At 38.4% G+C, this 19,644-nt stretch overlaps 1 protein-coding gene across 2 annotated transcripts; it reads left to right on the plus strand.

Annotated features, from left to right (window-relative positions):
• The first annotated feature begins 820 nt into the window (after positions 1-820).
• Positions 821-13,625, plus strand: LOC139136487 (scavenger receptor cysteine-rich type 1 protein M130-like). 2 transcript variants are annotated; one of them, XR_011553196.1, is made up of 7 exons: positions 821-970; positions 2,076-2,240; positions 2,852-3,013; positions 8,382-8,644; positions 9,605-9,781; positions 11,094-11,171; positions 11,813-13,007. XR_011553196.1 is itself a non-coding variant. In XM_070704245.1 (6 exons), exons 1-5 carry the CDS (start codon positions 850-852, stop codon positions 11,144-11,146), a joined length of 678 nt encoding a protein of 225 aa, XP_070560346.1. In that variant the 5' UTR covers positions 821-849; the 3' UTR covers positions 11,147-11,171; positions 11,813-13,625. The 2 variants fall into 2 exon arrangements, 1 of the variants encoding a protein (XP_070560346.1); XM_070704245.1 differs by lacking the exon at positions 8,382-8,644 and having other exon boundaries at positions 11,813-13,625.
• Positions 13,626-19,644: the final 6,019 nt, after the last annotated feature.

Raw genomic sequence — 19,644 nt, forward strand, 5'->3', positions numbered from 1 at the left:
CAGTGTGTCCATCGTGAGTGCCGTCATAGGCATTGAGAAGTGTCAGCCACAAATAGAGATATTGAGAATACCCCGCTTGAAGGCTTCAAGGTTGCCTTAGGCCCCTGATTCCCGAAATGATACACTTAGCATGCCCTGGGAGAAAAAGGCCGACCTCGCGTTTTAAGCTTTTGAAAACAGAATGTTCTCAGTGATATAGCTCCGGTGAAAGAGTAACTCTCATTTCACCACTTAAATACTCTTATAGTGCAATAACATATACCTTTGAAAAAGCTGGGGTGTTTTCTCAGCTTCCTCTAAAATTCAGTCTTGCGGCGAAGGACCAATGAAATCAGGTAACCCTTTCTACTTGCAAAAGTGATTGGTAAGCTACACGGGATCATGGGATAGCGACCACCAAGCAAAAGTACATGAGCGAAGTTTGCGATATTGTATACACTGTTTCTTTTGAAGCTGAAAACATCCTATCGATCTGTGATTTGGATTCATTCACCATAAGAGTCATCGTCATGTTTCTCGATGGTGGGTAGCCATTCACTTATCCACAGCAGAACTCTACTTCAGACCACGTTTTTGTCATGATGCAATGACCGAAAAATACCCAAGCGATGCAATTTGAAGACACGACGGCGATCACTTCAGGTTAAACTGGTAACTTTGTGATCTTATACCAGCACAATGCAAAATTAGTCAATAATTATAGTCGTATTCAGTCGAGTTCGTTGCCCTTCACGGATGTGAAACTTTCTATTATCTGCACGTTGTGTCAGGCGCCCTTTACAATCAAGGTTGTAAAGGCCTTTTAACCTTTGAACAGGGAAGTTCCGACCAAGTGTTCCACCGTACTCAATGCAAATAATTACAGGTCTTCAGGTTAAATCATCATTTGATCAAGACATGGAGACGAACTGGGCAACTCTTTGTGCAGCCCTGGTTACTGTTTTATTACACAGTCGTGTCACGGATGCAGGTATGAAATAGCAATACTTCTCCTTACTGCTTGACTGTTCAGATTTCTGCTTTAGCTTCAGCCCTCAATGGAGGATAGTGCGCATTGTATGTATGGCTTGAACAATTTTATGGTGTATGCAACTTGTTGTTCTGTGATTTACCATACAGTTGCAAACCTTGCGCAGGAATGACAAACTTTTCCATTGACAGCGTTTCTTGCGCTACATTTGATAATCTTACATATATACATATAATCTTACAACAATTATGTAGCGATACATAGTTTTAAGTGCGGGGAAAGTCATCAAACAGAGCCGTTCACATGATAAGTCTTCGCAGGCATGTTTTGGCAGGGTTTCGGACAGTTTAACAACGTCCAAATGTTACATTCTCGTCTTAGTCCAGTGCAGCTTTCAGTTCCTCTATAAATTATGTGGGATTGTTCGTGAAGCAGGAACTTTTGAGTTCATATGAGTGAGACAGAGACAGCTCTATTTCTTTAAACTTTATCAATACAGCTACGTTGAACTTCTGCTACAATAACGTAATGCATCAGTGGCTGGATAAGTGACGACCAGTTCCAGTGGTGAGCGATGCGCTCAGAGTATACGCATACACTGTGTTGTATATACATACACTAATGCATACACTAACTAAGTAAAGGGATAATTCAGGCTGTGATTTAACCCGTTTTGGCGGGAAAAGAAGAAATGTCTTTGATTCTGATTGGTTATAGATGAATAACGCCAGAAAGAAAGAAAACTATGTGTAACGGTTACCACAGGATATTAGGAAGGAACTGGCGAGATGACAATCTTGGCTTTATTGCAAAGGAATCAAGAAGAAGCTATCTTTGCATTGCGTTTCTCAACATAAAATTTCAATTTGCAATGGGGCTGTACTGCATGCCTTGTGTGAGTATTTGACAAACATTCATTTTTGCCATTACTAGTATCATATATCGATGATATAGATCTACATGCCTCACAAACCATGAATGGGATAATGGAAAAGGCTTATGTATTTTCAATGACTACAAGAGCATCTAATTTCTTTAAGCATTCAATTCAACGCTTGATGTTTTTGTTCCAGTGAAAACTCACAGTCCATCTATTTACTTTCAGAATCGGAAGTCGTTCGACTTGTAGGCGGAGAAACGCCTTACGAAGGCCGAGTTGAGATGTTTATCGAGGACGAGTGGTTACCTGTCTTGTATTATAGAGATTCTGGCAGTGGCGTTGAAAAAAGCTGGAGTTTTTCAGCTGCTGATATTCTCTGCAATGAACTAGGTGTGTTGTACATATTTGCACACTGCTCAAGAATGTAATGCTACATTGTACATCTCTGATTAATTTGTTGACATATTCTTCAGCAAAAAACTGGTCCACATATACCTGGCCACTATATTTCATGATCTCACCAAAATCGTCACGTGTAGGCGTATCTTTAAGGCTAATTTGAAGGACAATAATCTTGTACAAAGCTGGAACTTTAGTAAAGCAATATTATCATAGTTCCAACAAGCAGAATGCCAGAAAATGAAACAAACACAGTCAATGTTTCTTTGAAAGGACAATAGATGAACCGTCTGTTTGTTTTCGTGTAACCATTTTCGTCCTCTAAAATCCAAAGTATCAGCCTTGGCACGACAACTTATTGTTTACAACATGAAATTTACTTGTTCAAAAATGTGTTTTAGTCTGAACTAAAATTTGATTGTCAGCTACATGTTAGAAAACACACACATTACCAAATTCCTTGACAAGCTGCACACTTTGCATTAACGATGATTTTGGGAGTATAGCGTAAAACATTTTGAAAAGGATGAGTCAACTGTACGACAAAAGTCTTAGCTTGTAAACCCAAAATTATATGACGTGCTGTATTGTTTGTTTTACAGGATACAAAGGGTCGATGTCTTACGGATCCAGCAGGGCACTTTATGGTGATCCACGTCGTCGTATTACAATTATCCACTGTGACGAAAACAATGAATCCCTATTGGATTGCGAGTTCGACTTGTCTGATTCTTTCATCACAGCTGCAACTGTGAAATGTAATTGTAAGTAGGACACACTAAATATTTTAACTCATATAAACTGTAATCCCGCTCTCTTTAGGCACACATTCACTTCCATTCTGTTGACTCCGTCCAGAGTTGAGTCTGGTCAAGACTTTAAAAGTATAACATTTTTGGTAAGAAGTTAAACATGGGGATATATTTAGTTAAGTAGCTTTAAAGTTTATCTTTTCACCATGGCCGAATGAATTATTATTTTATTTAAATCGTTGAGGTGTTTTACCTCCATGATCAAAAGTACGGAATTTTATCAACCGTGACTTTGTACACCTTTCTAATATTCTTCAATGTCCCTTACAATAAATAGTCTCATCATCATAGCTTTCCATGCTTTTCATATCACGCATACAGGAGTAAACTATCCTAGGAAATTGCGATCAACACAACTTTGGAACATATGCATGTGACGCTATTTTGTGTGCTATTTTTTTTAATTTCATTTATTTCCACAATTATTACATGAGTATCGAGGAATAAAATGCTAGTGCGTAGGGCATTGCGGTCACCTAGATGTAAAGGTTGAGGATTAAAATCATGTCATGTAATGCACGCAAGAATGGTCATGCATGCAATGCACTGAAGAGAAATGATCGGTATCTGGTTATATTTTTTGGTTTACAATTCTCGTTAAGTTAAGCAAACATCACCATACCAAGCGTAATTTTTTCTCTCACAGTTTGCAGTTTGAGAGCAGGCATTGAAACCATGAACTTCACAAAATTTAACAAGTCACTATAGCGGGCTAGTGGGAACTGAGGCCAGGCTAGTAATGTTTATGTGCTACTAGCCCGTGGGCTAGAGACTCTCACTGTAAATGATTTTCACACCCCTGCACTTGCGGTCTGCTGGTCACAAAGGGCCATGACATCGGCCCTGCAGCACTGACATAAAATACATTCGTCAATATCGCAAAATTCGCAATGTACACTTTCGGTTGGACTTCTTCCCCTTTGACTGATTCCAACCACATATGAATAATTATATTTGCAATTTTATAACTTCTGTTGACAGACTGGGGACCACGACCGTATTTGATCGACATTATTGTCATGACCACTATAATTATTATGCAGAGAGAGGACTTAGTCTAATAAATATTCAACTGCAGGCTGCAAAAACTTCACATATTTTAGCGACCAGAAGCAGGAGTAGGCGTGACTAAATTTCTTTCATCCCTCCGCGGCATGTTAAACACCACGTCATGTAAGAGGGGAGCGTACATCGTGCGTTCGAGCGACCAATCATTGAGTCGAAAGCTACATTATCATATACCTACATTCACGTGCCTGTGTAAACCTATTGGAGGAAGCGCCCTCAGATCCATGCATTTTTTTTACGTATCACGCCCCGGCCCGTTGCCCATATTTGGTTGAACGCATCTATTTCCGGATCTACATTTGTTTTTAGAAAGTTTTACTGTAAACAACAACAGTGCGCGAGATTCAAAAATTATCGTCTGCACCAAATGACGATGGCGGCGGACGACATTATTCAGTGGATGGCTGCGCTTCCGGAAGACGAATTAGATGTTTTGCTTTCCGGAGAAAACACTACGGACGAGACGAGTTGGAAAAGATGATTTGGCGACAGTAGACGAATTCATCAAAGTGCAGAGAAAACCAAGTACAGTTCGTACGACTGAAAAAGTACGTCATTTCATCGAGCACCGATACGGCGACATTCGCGACTTAGTGGACATTCCACCCAAGACGTTGAACGAATATTTGGCAACATTCTTCGTCCATCTGAAGAAAAATGACGGTACTGACTATGAACCAGGCTCAGTTTCAGCGGTGAAGTACATTACAGCTTGGAACGGTATCTCTCGCAAAACAACTACGGAGTATCACTGAATGACAAGTTCTTCTCGCTGACAAACGACGCGATAAAAGCCAAGCGTATGCACCTGAAAAAATCTGGCCTTGGCGCAGGTAGTCATGCCAGTGAAGCAATATCCCCGGAAGAGGAAGAATCCTTGTGGAAAGAGGGTAAACTCGGCACCCTCAATTTCACTCTGTGGTACTTGTTCACGAAGCACTTCGGACTTCGCGGTAGGGATGAGCACAGAAACTCTGTTTTGGAGACGTCACTCTACTGCGGGACAGCTCAGGTCTTGAGTATTTGGAATTCAAAGAACGCGATACAAAGACTCGCGATGGAACGTATTCCGATCATCGTGCTTTACCACCTCTCGTTTTCGCAGTTGCCGATACGTCCAGAAACCCGATCAGAATTTATAGAGAGCACGTACAACACCGTCCAATAGAAAAATGTGCTCCAGATAGTCCGTTCTATCACAGAGTAATATCATAGACAGAGTGGCAACACTTGCATGCCTTTTGTTCCATGGTCGTCTCTGTAGACTATTGGCTTTTCATATTAAAATGAGCTTAAAAGGTGTTAAACTTTTTGGAGGCTTGGTTTGTGTTGATAATTACACGAGATTATGCGAAACATACGACGAGATGGCATCGTACTGCCAGTCGCGTAGCAACCATAGTTACTTTGTGAGCTCTCAGGCAAGAAAACACTGCCTCACGCCAATCAAAACATAACACGCCAGCAGTTTCATAAACATGTCCTTTCTTGGCGCACGTGTAAAAGACGGTATGACTGACCGTAAACCATTGAGTAAAACCAGACAGTATCGATAAAAGACTGTCAAATTTGGTTCAAACACACTCATTATATATTCATAAAAATATGAGAGGAATTGTTAAAACGGTAAAACCCACTTTCCTGAAGCTCAAAACACTTCCGTTTTCGCCAGCACATCAATTCCGATCAGCACCACACGGCAACAACAACACAAGCTTTGTCGAACATACTTTCGCTGAACAATTGGTGAAAATCCGAAAATTACCGAAGGGTGCATGGTCGGCACTCTTCGGAAAAGAGAGCCAAGAGCTTCGTGAGGCGAGGCAAACATGGATTGCTTACGTAACCGCTTCACGCCTTAAACAATAGCTGTTGCCACTCTGTCTGATATTACTCTGTGGTTCTATCTACAACCGGTACCCGCTGCCGATATCAACTCTCTCGTTTGGTATTTCCCCCGTCCAATGGGGAAAAACAAGATCGCTTCATTCATGCCGCGAGCAGCTGCTTCCATGCATTTTGGTGGACGGAAAACAAATCATTCTGTTCGGAAGAGCAGTGTGCAAACGTTGACGAAAGCAGAAATCCGCCACAACAAATCATAAAAATATCCGGACACAAAAACGTCTCGAGTTTGCAACACTACGATACCGTTTCCGTAGAAGATCACCGGCGTATTTCAGCCATATTAAGTCGATCTACCGACGGTACCGAGGAAAAAAAGACAGCCGATCGACCCTACCAACCACCGTGTTCTCACCCGTCACGAGCAACTGTCTTCAACAACTGCACAATCAACCTGGGCATGCCATCAACTTCAAGAAAACGACCTATGGTGATGTACGACTCCGACAGCGAGTAAAACATGTATTTGATCGTTCGCTTTATATTTGATCGTTCACTGCACTCTGTATTTGATCGTTCGCTCAGCAGGCAGCAACTTTTTCTAGCAGTGAACTGTGAACTGAACAGTTTTGACACTCCGTGTTGTTGCATATATTGAATTGCTCGTTGTTGTTGATGATGATGTTGTTAAACATTGTTACAAATGTGATGATCATTAAATAATTGATTGGTTTTTAAACGGTTAAACTTTGTTCTTGGTCCATATCAATGTATGTGTCTGACGTGTGAATGTGTACCCTTTGTACTCTCGCAAGTCGGCGATGCAGAATGCGGAAGCTGAAGGGCCGAGAATTCCCAAAGTTTATTTGGCGACCGCCGAGTTCAGATGGTATTTCAGTAACCATATTGATAATTTCATCTTTCGAATGCTTTTATAATATGTCAACGTGAGTCCCGCCTCGATCGATCGTCCTGGAACGGAGGACGTCGAGCTAACTATAGGCGGAGCAGCGCTTGCGTTGCAACGCAGCTCGTGAGCAGCAAAGTGTAAACAAAAAGTGACGTCATATATTAGTCCGCAAGGACAAGAGTGATGCGGCGTTGCGATCGCCAACCTGTCAAGGTATCACCGATTCTGTCCAAGCTGTTTAATAACGCATGTTTAATATTTTGTACGTTCAAAAATACCTTGATGATTCGTATAATATTAATTTCAAGCATATATGAACGTTCCATAAGGTATATGATAAAACCTTTACGGCCCTGATACGGCTTTTGCGGCCCTTGGTCGTACGGCGTACGGGCCCTCGCACGCTCGGGCCCTTCCGCCGTACGACCTCGGGCCGCAAAAGCCGTATCAGGGCCGTAAAGATTATGAACACTCTATATAGTAGGCTCTCTCGACATAATGTTTGATCTCCTCGATGCATGCTCTTAAACATGACACCACGGTATTGCATTCACACCATTTAATATGAACCGGTAATAATATTTTCCAATATCGAAAATTGATTGTTCCTTTTGACAACTGTTGACTTTAAAAATCACGCTATAAGGATTATTAATAGATTACGCACTACTGACTCAAAATTAAGGTCTAACTGGCGATGATTCACTGAAATTGAAATTGGTCATTCCAGACGGTCTAACTCTTCAAACGCTTTCCCTGTTCTCAATATTAGTAGCAGTGATGAAAGTGTCGCTATTTCAAACACATACATTCAACTAATCTCGACACTTAAGGATAACAAAGAGTAAATGCCGACAGTTTAGTTATTATGATATCGCGACGCATAAAGAAGTGTAAAAGAGCGTGAACACGAGCACGGCCATGTTAAATTTAAAACTAAGATAAAATACTTAGAGTTCCCCCTTTTTACTGCGACTGAGCAAGTTTCATGATGTACAGCAAGAAAGACTGGTTTTGTTGATTTTGCCACCTTGATGATAGTTTCTGATCGCGATAAATAACCCAGATTGAAACAATAATAATATTAGTCAAACCTATGGCAAACCATTAATGAGTTCCCGATAATGCATCGTGTCAGTGCAGTAACTAGGTCGTAGGTACAATTTCCATAATTCAACAGTAGTACCAGAAAAAAGTCGATTTTAATACTGGAATGCCTAATCTGAATGGAAAGCATGTTCCAATCAATAATGAATAGTTGTTTTACACAAAGATTTGACTTTGTACGAATGTAAGACAATTTAACACATCATTTCAGATAATTTTAAGAAGAAGAGTGACTTTTACCAAATGTCAGTTACGACCTTTTTGCTCTGACACGGCGAATGATAAAATGAGGACCGTCTATGCAAGCTTACGTTGTGACAATAACCGGAGACTCATGACATTAACATTGAAAGTTCAACATCCATCTTGTGTGTTTTCTATTACTGATAGATGATGCTTATCTAGGTTGTTACAGTGGTCTAGATCGAAAACTGCCACCATTCATAGTTGGCTTGACCATTCAACATTGCCTCGGGAGTTGTCTTCGCCAATATTACACATATGCCGGATTGCACGGCGTTCGTATTGCATATGCTATAACGAGACACGATACAGAGCTCTAACGAAGGAATCAGGAGATCATTGCCTGAAGGAATGTAATGGAGACCAAAGACAGACATGTGGCGGCTACGACACAGTCGAAATTTACTTGGGTGAGCTAATCATACCATTTACCTATTTGCTGTATGTTCTGCTCCGATACTGCATACCAAAAGCCATCGTAGCAAAAATAACGTGAACAAAAACAGAAAAACAGGAAAACATGATTGACCTACAGATTAAATGTAATTACCATGCCGAGTATGAACAAGTAATGACAAACATGAAACCATTACATAGGCAATGAAAGGAACTGAAAATCAATGGTGATAGGCGGGATAAAACATTACTTTTTTTAGTTGAGTGACATTGAATCTTTGAAATCCACATTGGCATAGACGCCCGTAATCCCCGAAGGGAAAAGCAAATGGTGAACCACTAAAGACGTCTGTATACAAACAATGCAACTTTCGACTTAGAGTAGAATTTGATAAAGGATTGATTTCATCCAGTACAATTTACCACAGACGTTTAAGATATCAATTCTATACCCATTGTTTGTATTCCCTAGCAATTTTACAGTTAATTTTACAATGTGTGTATATATGTGTGTGTTCATTTATATATAATATATGTGTGTGCGTGCTTGCGTGCCTCTCTCTCTCTCTCTCTCTCTCTCTCTCTTCTCTCTCTCTCTCTCTCTCTCTCTCTCTCTCTCTCTCTCTCTCTCTCTCTCTCTCTCTCTCTCTCTCTCTATATATATATATAATATATATATATATAATATTTTAGAGCGTGAATATCTAAGAACAAATTACTTCTGGCTGTTGGACACACACACATATTAAAATATATATATATATATATATATATATATATATATATATATAATATACATATATATAATATATATATACATATATATATATGTATATATATATATATCCGTCTGTCTCCCTATTTGTCTTTTAGTTTGTCTATCGAAAAATAAATTTCGAAGTACATGTTTATCGCGCCTTGTTTGTGTTTCCTTATATTGTTTCTGTATTTCCACCCTGCCGCGGTACATGTAGCCATAGATTGTGGCAATCCAGGTGAAGTTGAAAATGCAGACAGGATCGGGACTCAATACAGCTACAACAGCACTGTGATATATACATGTCATGATGGTTACTACACCAACGGCAGCGGAACTATCCGTTGTACTCTTGAAGGGCGGTGGACTGAGAAGCCATCTTGTTTCTTCAATGGTAAATAATGTTACTTTGTTGTCATTTTCGTTAACAACTTCATATTTAGAGAAAACGACGTGATTTTCAACAGCATTGTTGCCCTGACAGCTGTTTCAAATACGACAATACTTTTACTTTCCTATAAAAGGCTGTTTGACTGACGCACCGTAGACTGTAATTTGTGTCCTTTTCTGCTTTGCAGACACTCAGGTATCAGAGAGTGTCACTGCAAGTGCTGCAGGTAATTTTTAACTTTTGAAGATTATTCCACTATATTATTCAAGTATATGCCATATCTTGGTTTACTGCGGTTATATCTTTCTTGCTAAACCTAGGTAAGACCCGTGCTTTTGGCTTCTTCCAAATTAGATGTATCAGTTAAAATTGTGCCAATCTGTCATTTTTCCAACAGTCAGGTATTTAAAACACGATTGGAACTAATTTGGGATAATTGGATTTTCATATTTCGCAAATATTTCAAAAGTGTTAGGTGCCATATAGCTGAATGTTGTAATATTGCAAAGTACTCACAAAAACAAGTAATATAAAAAGAAAAGCAGATGAGATAACATTTGTAGATTAAATCGACATTACTTCACCATCCAATTATCCCAAATTAGTTCCAATAGTTATTGTAAAAGCTTGATTACGGTTATTGAGTGTTTGGATAGAACATCGTGACATTCGTTGACATTCACTGTTACTAAATGTGGTGCTGTTTGGTTTTAATCTGTTCAGCTGTGCGACCAGATGGCTTCAAGTTCGATACCCTGGCACAATAATAGTGATTCATTAGACCTGTCAAGACGACTCCTTACCGTTTAACAAGTTGGCATTTATTTTACATTGGTCAGTGATGATGAGTGTTGTAAAGTGATAAATTTTGCTAATCGTTTTATGAGAAATACTTTACAGGTTTTGAGCCCACTTGCGTTATTATTTCGTTTACTCTTTTCAACTAATTTCGCTAACAATAATCTGTATTTCCATTAAGTGTGGAAAGTTTCTCGGACATGCAGTCTTTTCATCGTTCTATCATCATATTGCCCCATACGAGATTTTATGTCATACTAAAGTAAGATGTACTGATTCTGCTATGTCATGTATTGATTATATGACGGATCATAAAAAGTATATTATTCAAGTTGTAATATTCGGTTGTAGTAAACCATACGGGGTAATGTTTATGGTGCGCAGAGAAGTACCCCGTGCGCATATGCACGAAAATATACATGCTAGCTTGCTTACTTTCTTGTTCACGGCCTTCTCGGTCGCTTTTGAATTGTCAATCCGGATTATGAATTCCAATCGATGCATTTCTTTGATCCAGGTTCGGTTGTTGGTATATCATTTGGTGTTGTTACAGTAATTGTAATTGGTTGACTGTGATCATTTTCCTTATGAGACGGTACGTATACAAGTAATCATTCATTCCAAGTACTTAACAGCGCAGAGTCTTTATGTCCGTAAACAGACAGTAGATATATAGACCATAAAATTTCCTTCTTAAACGGCACACAGCAGTGCTAATATTTCGAAATACTCTGCTTTATGAATTTCTGTGAGGAAATAATGTATCTACTAAGAAAGTACAAATTAGGTTAAATTAAGCTTATTACTTTTTTGTGAGTATATGTTATGATATTTTGTACCATATGTCAAACAACATGATTATCAACATCCCTTTGACGCCGTAGTGTTGGTATACTACCGTTTCCAATTCCTCATTGAAAATTCTTTGTCAAGAGTTCTTAAACCTTCATATTAAGGTTTCCCTTTAACATTTGTGTCCAAATTGATGCAACGATATCTAATCGGCATCAATAAAGGCATTTAAAGTATTTTGATATACAGCTTGTTCAACTTTACTTATCTTTCTAGTCTGTTTCCATCACGTGTTGTCGCTCTCGTTTTCGATGATTTGCATATTGGTTCGACTCTCCAGGCGAGCATTGTGATATACGGATCTAGCAATGCTGATATTTTGCTATATCGCTTGCGTGAATCAAATAAATAATTTTCTTAAAAAATCCGTTTCATTTTCTCCAGGAAAATACAACTGAAATTCCGAAACACTTTAGGAAGTTCGAGTGCAATACAAGACGAAGTGATATATTGTAATGAACCGGAAAGACGAAACAACATACGGCGGGAAGGTGCTGTTATTAGTAAGAATTTCAAAGTTATCACTAAAGACGACGTGTATACAAGTGTGGATGCCGACCAAACGGAAGACCACGACTGCATCGGTGAACAGACAGACGTCAAGAAGCAGGTGAAACCACCGCCACACTATGGAAACTCTAAACAAAATGGTACAAAACTTGATATTATGCCACAGAATGATAAATTGTTTCGTAGTAACATGTTTGACGATGAAAGTCTAGGATATGACAACCTGACATTACGTAAAAAGGTCGGGAATGGATCCTTAACAAACGACAGCGGGAGTGTCGAAAACGTAGCGTACGAGTCCGCAGATATCAATGACGACGATGGTGACGTGTACGCAGTTATCGTTAAGGATGATGACGTCAGTATGGTGGACAACGTTGACTTCGAGTTAGTCCACAACTCTGCAAGAAATAATTGCAAAGAAGAAGGAACTGTAGATAACATTGCATATGAGACAGTCGATAATATTGGCCATGATGGACCAAACTATGCTGTTTTTCATGGACCCTATTAGCGTAAACCAGCTGCAGTAAACCCTTCACTGATCGTATCTCCGTATCATTTTGTATTATCTACTGGCATATCTTATTGGAAAATTAACCATTGCACAATAGCGACAATGAGTATTCTTTTGCAGTGAATTTAGTGTCTGGAAACTATGATTTTACACGATACGCAAAAAACATGAGGAAGAAGACACCGTTATTTTCTGACAAATTTGTGCACGTTTGGTAAAGCAAAAATTCTTCTGTGTTGTTAGTTTTTGGATATAATGAAAAAGACGATATTTCTGATGTCATTCTTACTGTTGAAAATTCTCTGACTTGCATTGGTATACAAATGATATGTTAAGAATCTGTATCATGGTCGTACGTTCTTGACGTGCTTTTCGGAAAGTGTTTGGTGTATTCGGAATATCTATCATCTTGGCAGTTGAGTATTGTGTTGTAGCAATCAAAATAATCAGATTACCTTAAGTTTATCAACCATGATGTTATTTAATATATAAACATTAAATACCACCGTTCTATCATTAAGATTCCAACCTATATAGTTTTATTAAATGTTAAACGTACATCGTATCCCATATAGAGCATTTGTGTCTAGTCTGACTATTTAAGAATCAATTCAATAAAATAAATAATTTGATCAACAGGGAATAAACAAGTCATTATTAGAGTCATTTCAGAAGACAATGATGAGATCTTGACATTTTGGGCACATTTAAGGTGTATTCATATTCTTAATAAATGTATTGCAAACTTAAAAAGAAACCGGGAGCAAGTGCTAAAATACAAACTTAAATATGCTTATTAGTTCTTTCCTATACTTATTATCCCCTGAAAACTTGCCATTTGAAACCTTTTATCAGTTCCATTGCATATACATTAATCGGAAAGTATGCTTCAAATAATTTCAAACAAATATTATTAATCAAGGTTGCAGCAAAGTACATTGAAGTACCGACATACACTTACATAGCAGAACTGCAATAACAGCACTATCGGTTTTTAAATTCTCAGTGACAAAGTCACGTGATAAGTCTATACACTCGTATGAAAATGCTAACATTTTGCTAGCCTTCGTGGAAGGCTGTCAACATTTAACCGGTTACTTTGTTCTTGTGAGACACTGTACTTAATTTATTATACTTGTGATCCCAAAAGCAACATTAAATTATAAAAAAACCCAAATGACATGAATAACATAAATCTCGAAAGGATAATTGGGAAAGAATGATCGGGAAAAGTATGCATGCCACACTCGAATGGTTCATGCCTTGTCACGCTTCTGACAGATGCTTAATAGCGTCCAAAACGAAGATTTGATATGCGAGATTATTTGTTTGTAATTCAATACATCATATTTATGTAGGGATATGATATATAACATAACATTTCGAGAAATATTCAGAGCAATGAAGTATGCATGACGGCTTGGATGTTTGTTTCGGTCATCGTGACAGTGAGTAATGTATATACAGAGCAAATGATAAGTACACGTGAGTAGGCCTTGAGTACGTTATACAATGATACAATGTAGTGAAGTGTTCAGAACTGTCACAGAGTGCCATTAGCATCCCACAGCGTTGTTTCACATAATTTGCACACTTTCAATCACTACTTGCAGGGACTTCAGTATGTCGTCCTTATTTTTTGTTTCCTCAATGTCAAAGTTAACTGTCTATTAATTCCTTTGGCATTTTAAGAAATCATGCTATTGAGAAAACACAAATCCGAGCATCGTGGGTCTTGCAGCAGCAAGGACGTGTCGAAGTCACCCAACGTAAACGGCGTATTTTTTTAAAACAATTGCAAATCACGTGACATGCTGTTATGAGATGTATTTTGCATCATTCATATTACAGGAAGAAGTATACTTCATGTAGTTTGTACTGATCTTGCTGTGACTATTTTGTCTTTTTTACAGTAAGTGCGTTTTTATATTTGCTCTTCAAAGATGGTGACTAACCGAGCAGCAACTGCCGTCTTTGTTATGGTCTTAAGGGTATGTAAAGGGCAAATAATCAGTGAACATGAGTAGGCCTGCGATCACTGTGACGTCATATAATGATAGGAAAGTGTTTGGAACTTTCAGAGAGTGCCTTCAGCCTCCCACAGCGTTGTTTCACATTGTCCACTTTAAATCACTAGTGTTGCACGGACCGCAATATTTCGTCATTATTTTCGAAGACAGAACCCTGGCTGTTTGTTTGTTCAATTCCAAAGTTAATAGTCTATTGATTCCATTGACGCTAAGAGAAATTGCGCCATTTAGAAAACAAAAAATCCGAGCACCCTATCTTTTGAAGCAGCCAGGGCGTGTGAAGCTCAATTACATAAATGGCGCGTGACATTGTGCAACATTTATATTACTGATCATGATGTGACAATTTTACTGTCCTACTGTCCTTCACGGTAAGTGTGGTATTTGGATACTGACTGACTTGCTCTTCACAGACGATTACTTACTGAGCAGCAACTGCTGCCTATGTTATGGTCACACCGATAGGTGGAGTTGCATTTGTTACCACAGGTATGTGTAAACAATCAAACTGGAACTGACACTTGAGAGAACGTTGAATAATGACAGTAGTATATTTTTGAATTTTAGAAAATATATGTACTTGCATTGTTATCGATGGTGTATTATACGTACTTTAAACTTTGGTTGATGATGATTCCGTTGGCTTGATCAGGTCGTCGCGACCTGTAGTGACCTGCTTTTGTGACCCGAATACAAAGGACATGTTAGAGTGGAGCTGCACGTTACCAACACAGTTTTTTTAATATTTCTTATATCAGAAACCCTATCATACTATATATTTTCACAAAAAAGAGAATATGAAGTCTAGTATGTTAAGTTAACTCGAAGGATGAAGGGGTATATACTTGTAGTAAAAACCTTAATTTTGGTATTTATGATGAAAATAAATTTAAATCAAAAACGATATTATTTTCTGAAATGTAATATTTATTTGAAACATGAGCAGATTCGAAAAAACCGACTATTTTATTGTACATGATCAATCTCCTTTCTAAAATTGCAGGCATAGAAAGACTGACACTAAAAAGTGATTTAAAATATAAGAAGCAGATCTTAACATGCCTTTTATTCAACATATAAGATCTCATTTGCCAAAAAATGGTTGATTACTTATACAGCATTTAATAAAATACGGTGAAATTTCAGAAAATTTTACCCAGCCAGAGTGGAGTTAAAATGTTTGGAAATCTTGAAATTGGGAAAAACGAGAAGCAAGGAAATAGGGTGATTTACATCAATTTGCATACCTTAAAACAATCTTTACCACACAGTTTTCGAGTGCTTGACAAGCTAAAAGGTGGACCCAACCAATATATTAATCTTGGGTTACAATGGAATGATATTTGCAAAAAAGTAATTTTTGAGCAATACAAGCTGTGCTTCGTGCAGCGCCCTCTTAATGTTGGATAACTTCAATTGTTCTCTTTTCTTTTCGTATGCAAAAATGAAAGGCTTTGGATTATTGGCAAACAGTCAGAAGCTTGATTTGGTTTCATTGGTCGATAAAAAAGACACAGGGCAGAGTTAAAGTATTGGAGATCAAATGTAACGCTCTAACCTGTCAAATATTACGGCATTCACCCAAAGTTCCCGACAATGGTGTGTCGTAAATCAGAAAAGATTGTTACTTCTTTTTCTCTAGTATAGTAAGCTCATGGATACCACTTGCTTTTACGTTACTTTATGTCTCATCTACTCTGTTTTATGTTGTATCGGGCAGTTAACACGATTGGAACTAATTTGGGATAATTGGATCTTCGAATTTTTTAAATTCCTCAAAAGTGTAAGGTGCCCTACAGCTGAATGTTGCAATATTACAAATTACTCATAAAAATTTTATAGCTTAAAAAGAAAAACAGATGAGCTTACATTTGCAGATTAAACCGGCATTACTTCTGAATCACCATCCAATTATCCTAAATTAGTTCTAATCGTGTTAGTTGTCTATAGACACATTTATTTACATTTTCATAACATTATGTTTTCTTTTAATTTACAATCAGTAAGTCATTTTTATCAAGATAAAATTTTGATTTTTTCGTCAAACTGGCAGTCAGACTTTCAGACAAGGGAGCAAAGAGATCATATGAATACACTTATGATAGGTCCGTGTTGAGTGTTCTCACAGGCATTATGAAGTTTCAGCTATAAATAAAACATTTGGGAATACCTCGCTCGAAAGTTGATTGTCTTCAACCCCTCATTCCCAAAACTATACACTCAGCATGAAGGAAAGAGGCCGAATATGATCTCCCAATTACGTAAAATTATGTGTTTTTAGTGATATAGTTCCATTAAAAGAATGTCTACTTTAATCAGTGAAAGTACTTTTGTAATGCATTAACGCCTACACTATTAAAAAGCAGGGGTATTTTCTGCTCTGCGCTTCCTCCAAAGTTCAGTCTCCTGGCAAAGGCCCTATGAAATGAGGTAACCCTTCCTACTTGCACACGTGATTGGTAAGCCACCACAGCATCATGGGATAGTCACCATCTAACTAAAGTACACGCACGAAGTTTGCGATATTTCATACACTCTTTATTTTGCAGCTGTAAACATCCTATCGATCTGTGACTTGCATTCACGCACCATAGAGTCATTTTTCTCCATGGTGGGCAGCCACTCAGCTATGCACAGCAGGCTCTTCAGACCATGTTTTTGCCATGATGCAATGACCGGAACATTTCCAAGTAATGTAATTTCGATACGTGAAGCCGATTATTTCAGGTTGAACTTGTAACTGTGTGATGATATAATAGCACAATGCAAAACGGGTCAATAAGTAACAGTCATGTTTAAACGTGTTCAGTGACCATTCTTAGATTTGAACTTATCCGTACTTCACCTTTCTATTATCTGCACGTTGTTCCAGGTGCCCTTTGCAACCTTTTCACCGTTGAACCGGGAAGTTCCGACCAAGTGTTTCACAGTATTGGGTAAAAGTAACAGGAATTCAGGTCGACTTATCCAGTGATCAAGGCATGGAGACGCATTGGGCAACTCTTTGTGCAGCCCTGGTTACAGTTTTGTTACACATTCGCGTTACGGATACAGGTATGAATTAGCAGTACTTTTCCTTACTGTTTGACTGTAGATACTTACTTTTGTAATGTTTAAGTGTCAGCCCTCAGTGGAAGCCAGTGCGCATTGTATGCACGGCTTGAACAAATGCACGGTGTATGCAGCTTGTTATTTTGTGATTTACCACACATGAACTGCCGACATTGTGTAAGAATGATAAACCATTTACGATGTTCATTGCGCTACTTCGAACGAGATAATCCTGCAAGAATTTTGTATTGATACCCATATGATCGGTTTAATTTCAGGGAAAGCCCTGAAATATAGCAGTTCACTTGACAAAGTGTTTGCAGGTACATGTTTTGGCAGGTTTTCGGATAGTTTTATCCTTATGTAAGCGAGCAGGAATGACGGAGTTCGGGGAAATGTTATACTTCCACAAGAGAGATAAAAGCGGAAAAAGTCCAGTAAACGGGCATTAGATGGGGTAAGGTGGTTTTTCGAGGAATTGCTCGATTAGAAGATGTTGTTGTGACGGACGTTTAGCGAGAGGTTTTTTTGTCAGGGGGTAGGAGAGTGGAAACCCATAGATTTTCAGAGCTTTCGCATTCTCCTCCCAATACAAGATGTATAGAATCATATTTGAAAATTGAATATATATCTTTTAATTACATGGCACATGTATGCAGGTATAACAACGTTCAAATGTTATATTGTTACAGAACCACGGATGCGACCGAATACTCAAAGCGAATACACAAAATTTGCCCTGGCATACATGCCCGACTAAGCCCATATATCCCAAACCAGACGGGGATACTTGAAACTGGAAAGGCCACATATGTTCTCAATGCATGCATATACACCAAAAAAGGATTGTCTTTAAACACTTAAAGGTATGCAGTCACCTGTAATCTAAATATGCCCATATATGGTCAAAGGGGCGTTCCTTCTATTCAAAATGCCCATGCAAGGGCGCTGTTTTTTAAAAAGCGGCCAGCCGCTTTAAATCTGTGATTTATTAGATTTTGTCTTTCCATGGTAACTGTGGCAAAATTGGAACAGGTGACAGTATACCTTTAATCAAATGCCCAGTGTTACCTTTTCCGGTGAAAAATCACGTTCCATGTATTTACTTTCAGAATCGGAAGTCGTTCGACTTGTAGGCGGTGAAACTCCTTACGAAGGCCGAGTTGAAATGTTTTTAGAGGATGAATGGCTACCTGTTTCGTATCACAGATATTTATGGGGCAACTATACACAAAGCTTGAATTTCACAGCAGCTGATATTCTCTGCAATGAATTAGGTATGCGGCGCATGTATTTTCACATAGCTCACCCATAAATACGACCTCATCCTCATTGGATTTCTGCAATTCCCTTTGTTGACATATTCTTTGTCAGAATGGTGGTTCACACCTGATCAACCACGATATTCCATGAACTGAGCACGACCGTCACGTTCTGGCAAATTTGAGGAAAGGTAGTTTTGTACCGCGCTGGATAACAATACTCTGCTTTCGACTAACACAAATTTCAGATGATGAAACAAAAACGTTTCTTTGAAGGGACAATAGATGTAACTGCTGGTTATTTTTGTTTTTCCATATTATATTGTCGTTCTCTGAAATTCAAAGTATCAGCCAAGACAATACAATGGATTGTTTACAACACGCAATATACTCGTTTGAATGTGTTTAATCTGAACTTAACTTCGGCTGTGAGCTATATCATTAAAGAACGCACACATTACAAAATGCCTTGACAAACTGAACAATTTGCATTTCGAATGATTTGAGGAGTGTAACGAAAATCATATTTGAAGAGGATAACTCAACTCTGCGAAAAAGTCATAGCTAGTGAATCATTAAATCACATGACGTGTTGTATCGACAACAGCATTTACTCACTTGTATATTTGTTTTTACAGGATACAAAGGGGCGATGTCTTACGGATCCAGCAAGACACTTTCTGATGATCCACGACGTCGTATCACAAATATCCGTTGCGACGAAAACAATGAATCCTTACTGGATTGCGATTTTGACTTCTATAATAATTCCGATTTGAACTATGCTGCAACTGTGAAATGTAATTGTAAGTATAACACGCTAAATGCCTGCCTGTATACCTGCCA

The sequence above is a fragment of the Ptychodera flava genome, chromosome 1 (genome assembly GCF_041260155.1).
Source record: "Ptychodera flava strain L36383 chromosome 1, AS_Pfla_20210202, whole genome shotgun sequence".
In the NCBI taxonomy this organism is placed as follows: Eukaryota; Metazoa; Hemichordata; class Enteropneusta; family Ptychoderidae; genus Ptychodera; species Ptychodera flava.

Bases quoted from the DNA above. Each gene is read 5' to 3' on its own strand.
- LOC139136487 (XM_070704245.1), top strand. From the start codon at position 850: ATGCAAATAATTACAGGTCTTCAGGTTAAATCATCATTTGATCAAGAC. The intron at 971-2,075 runs GTATGAAATAGC...ATTTACTTTCAG, and splicing joins CAGTCGTGTCACGGATGCAG to AATCGGAAGTCGTTCGACTT. The intron at 3,014-9,604 runs GTAAGTAGGACA...CGGTACATGTAG, and splicing joins TGCAACTGTGAAATGTAATT to CCATAGATTGTGGCAATCCA.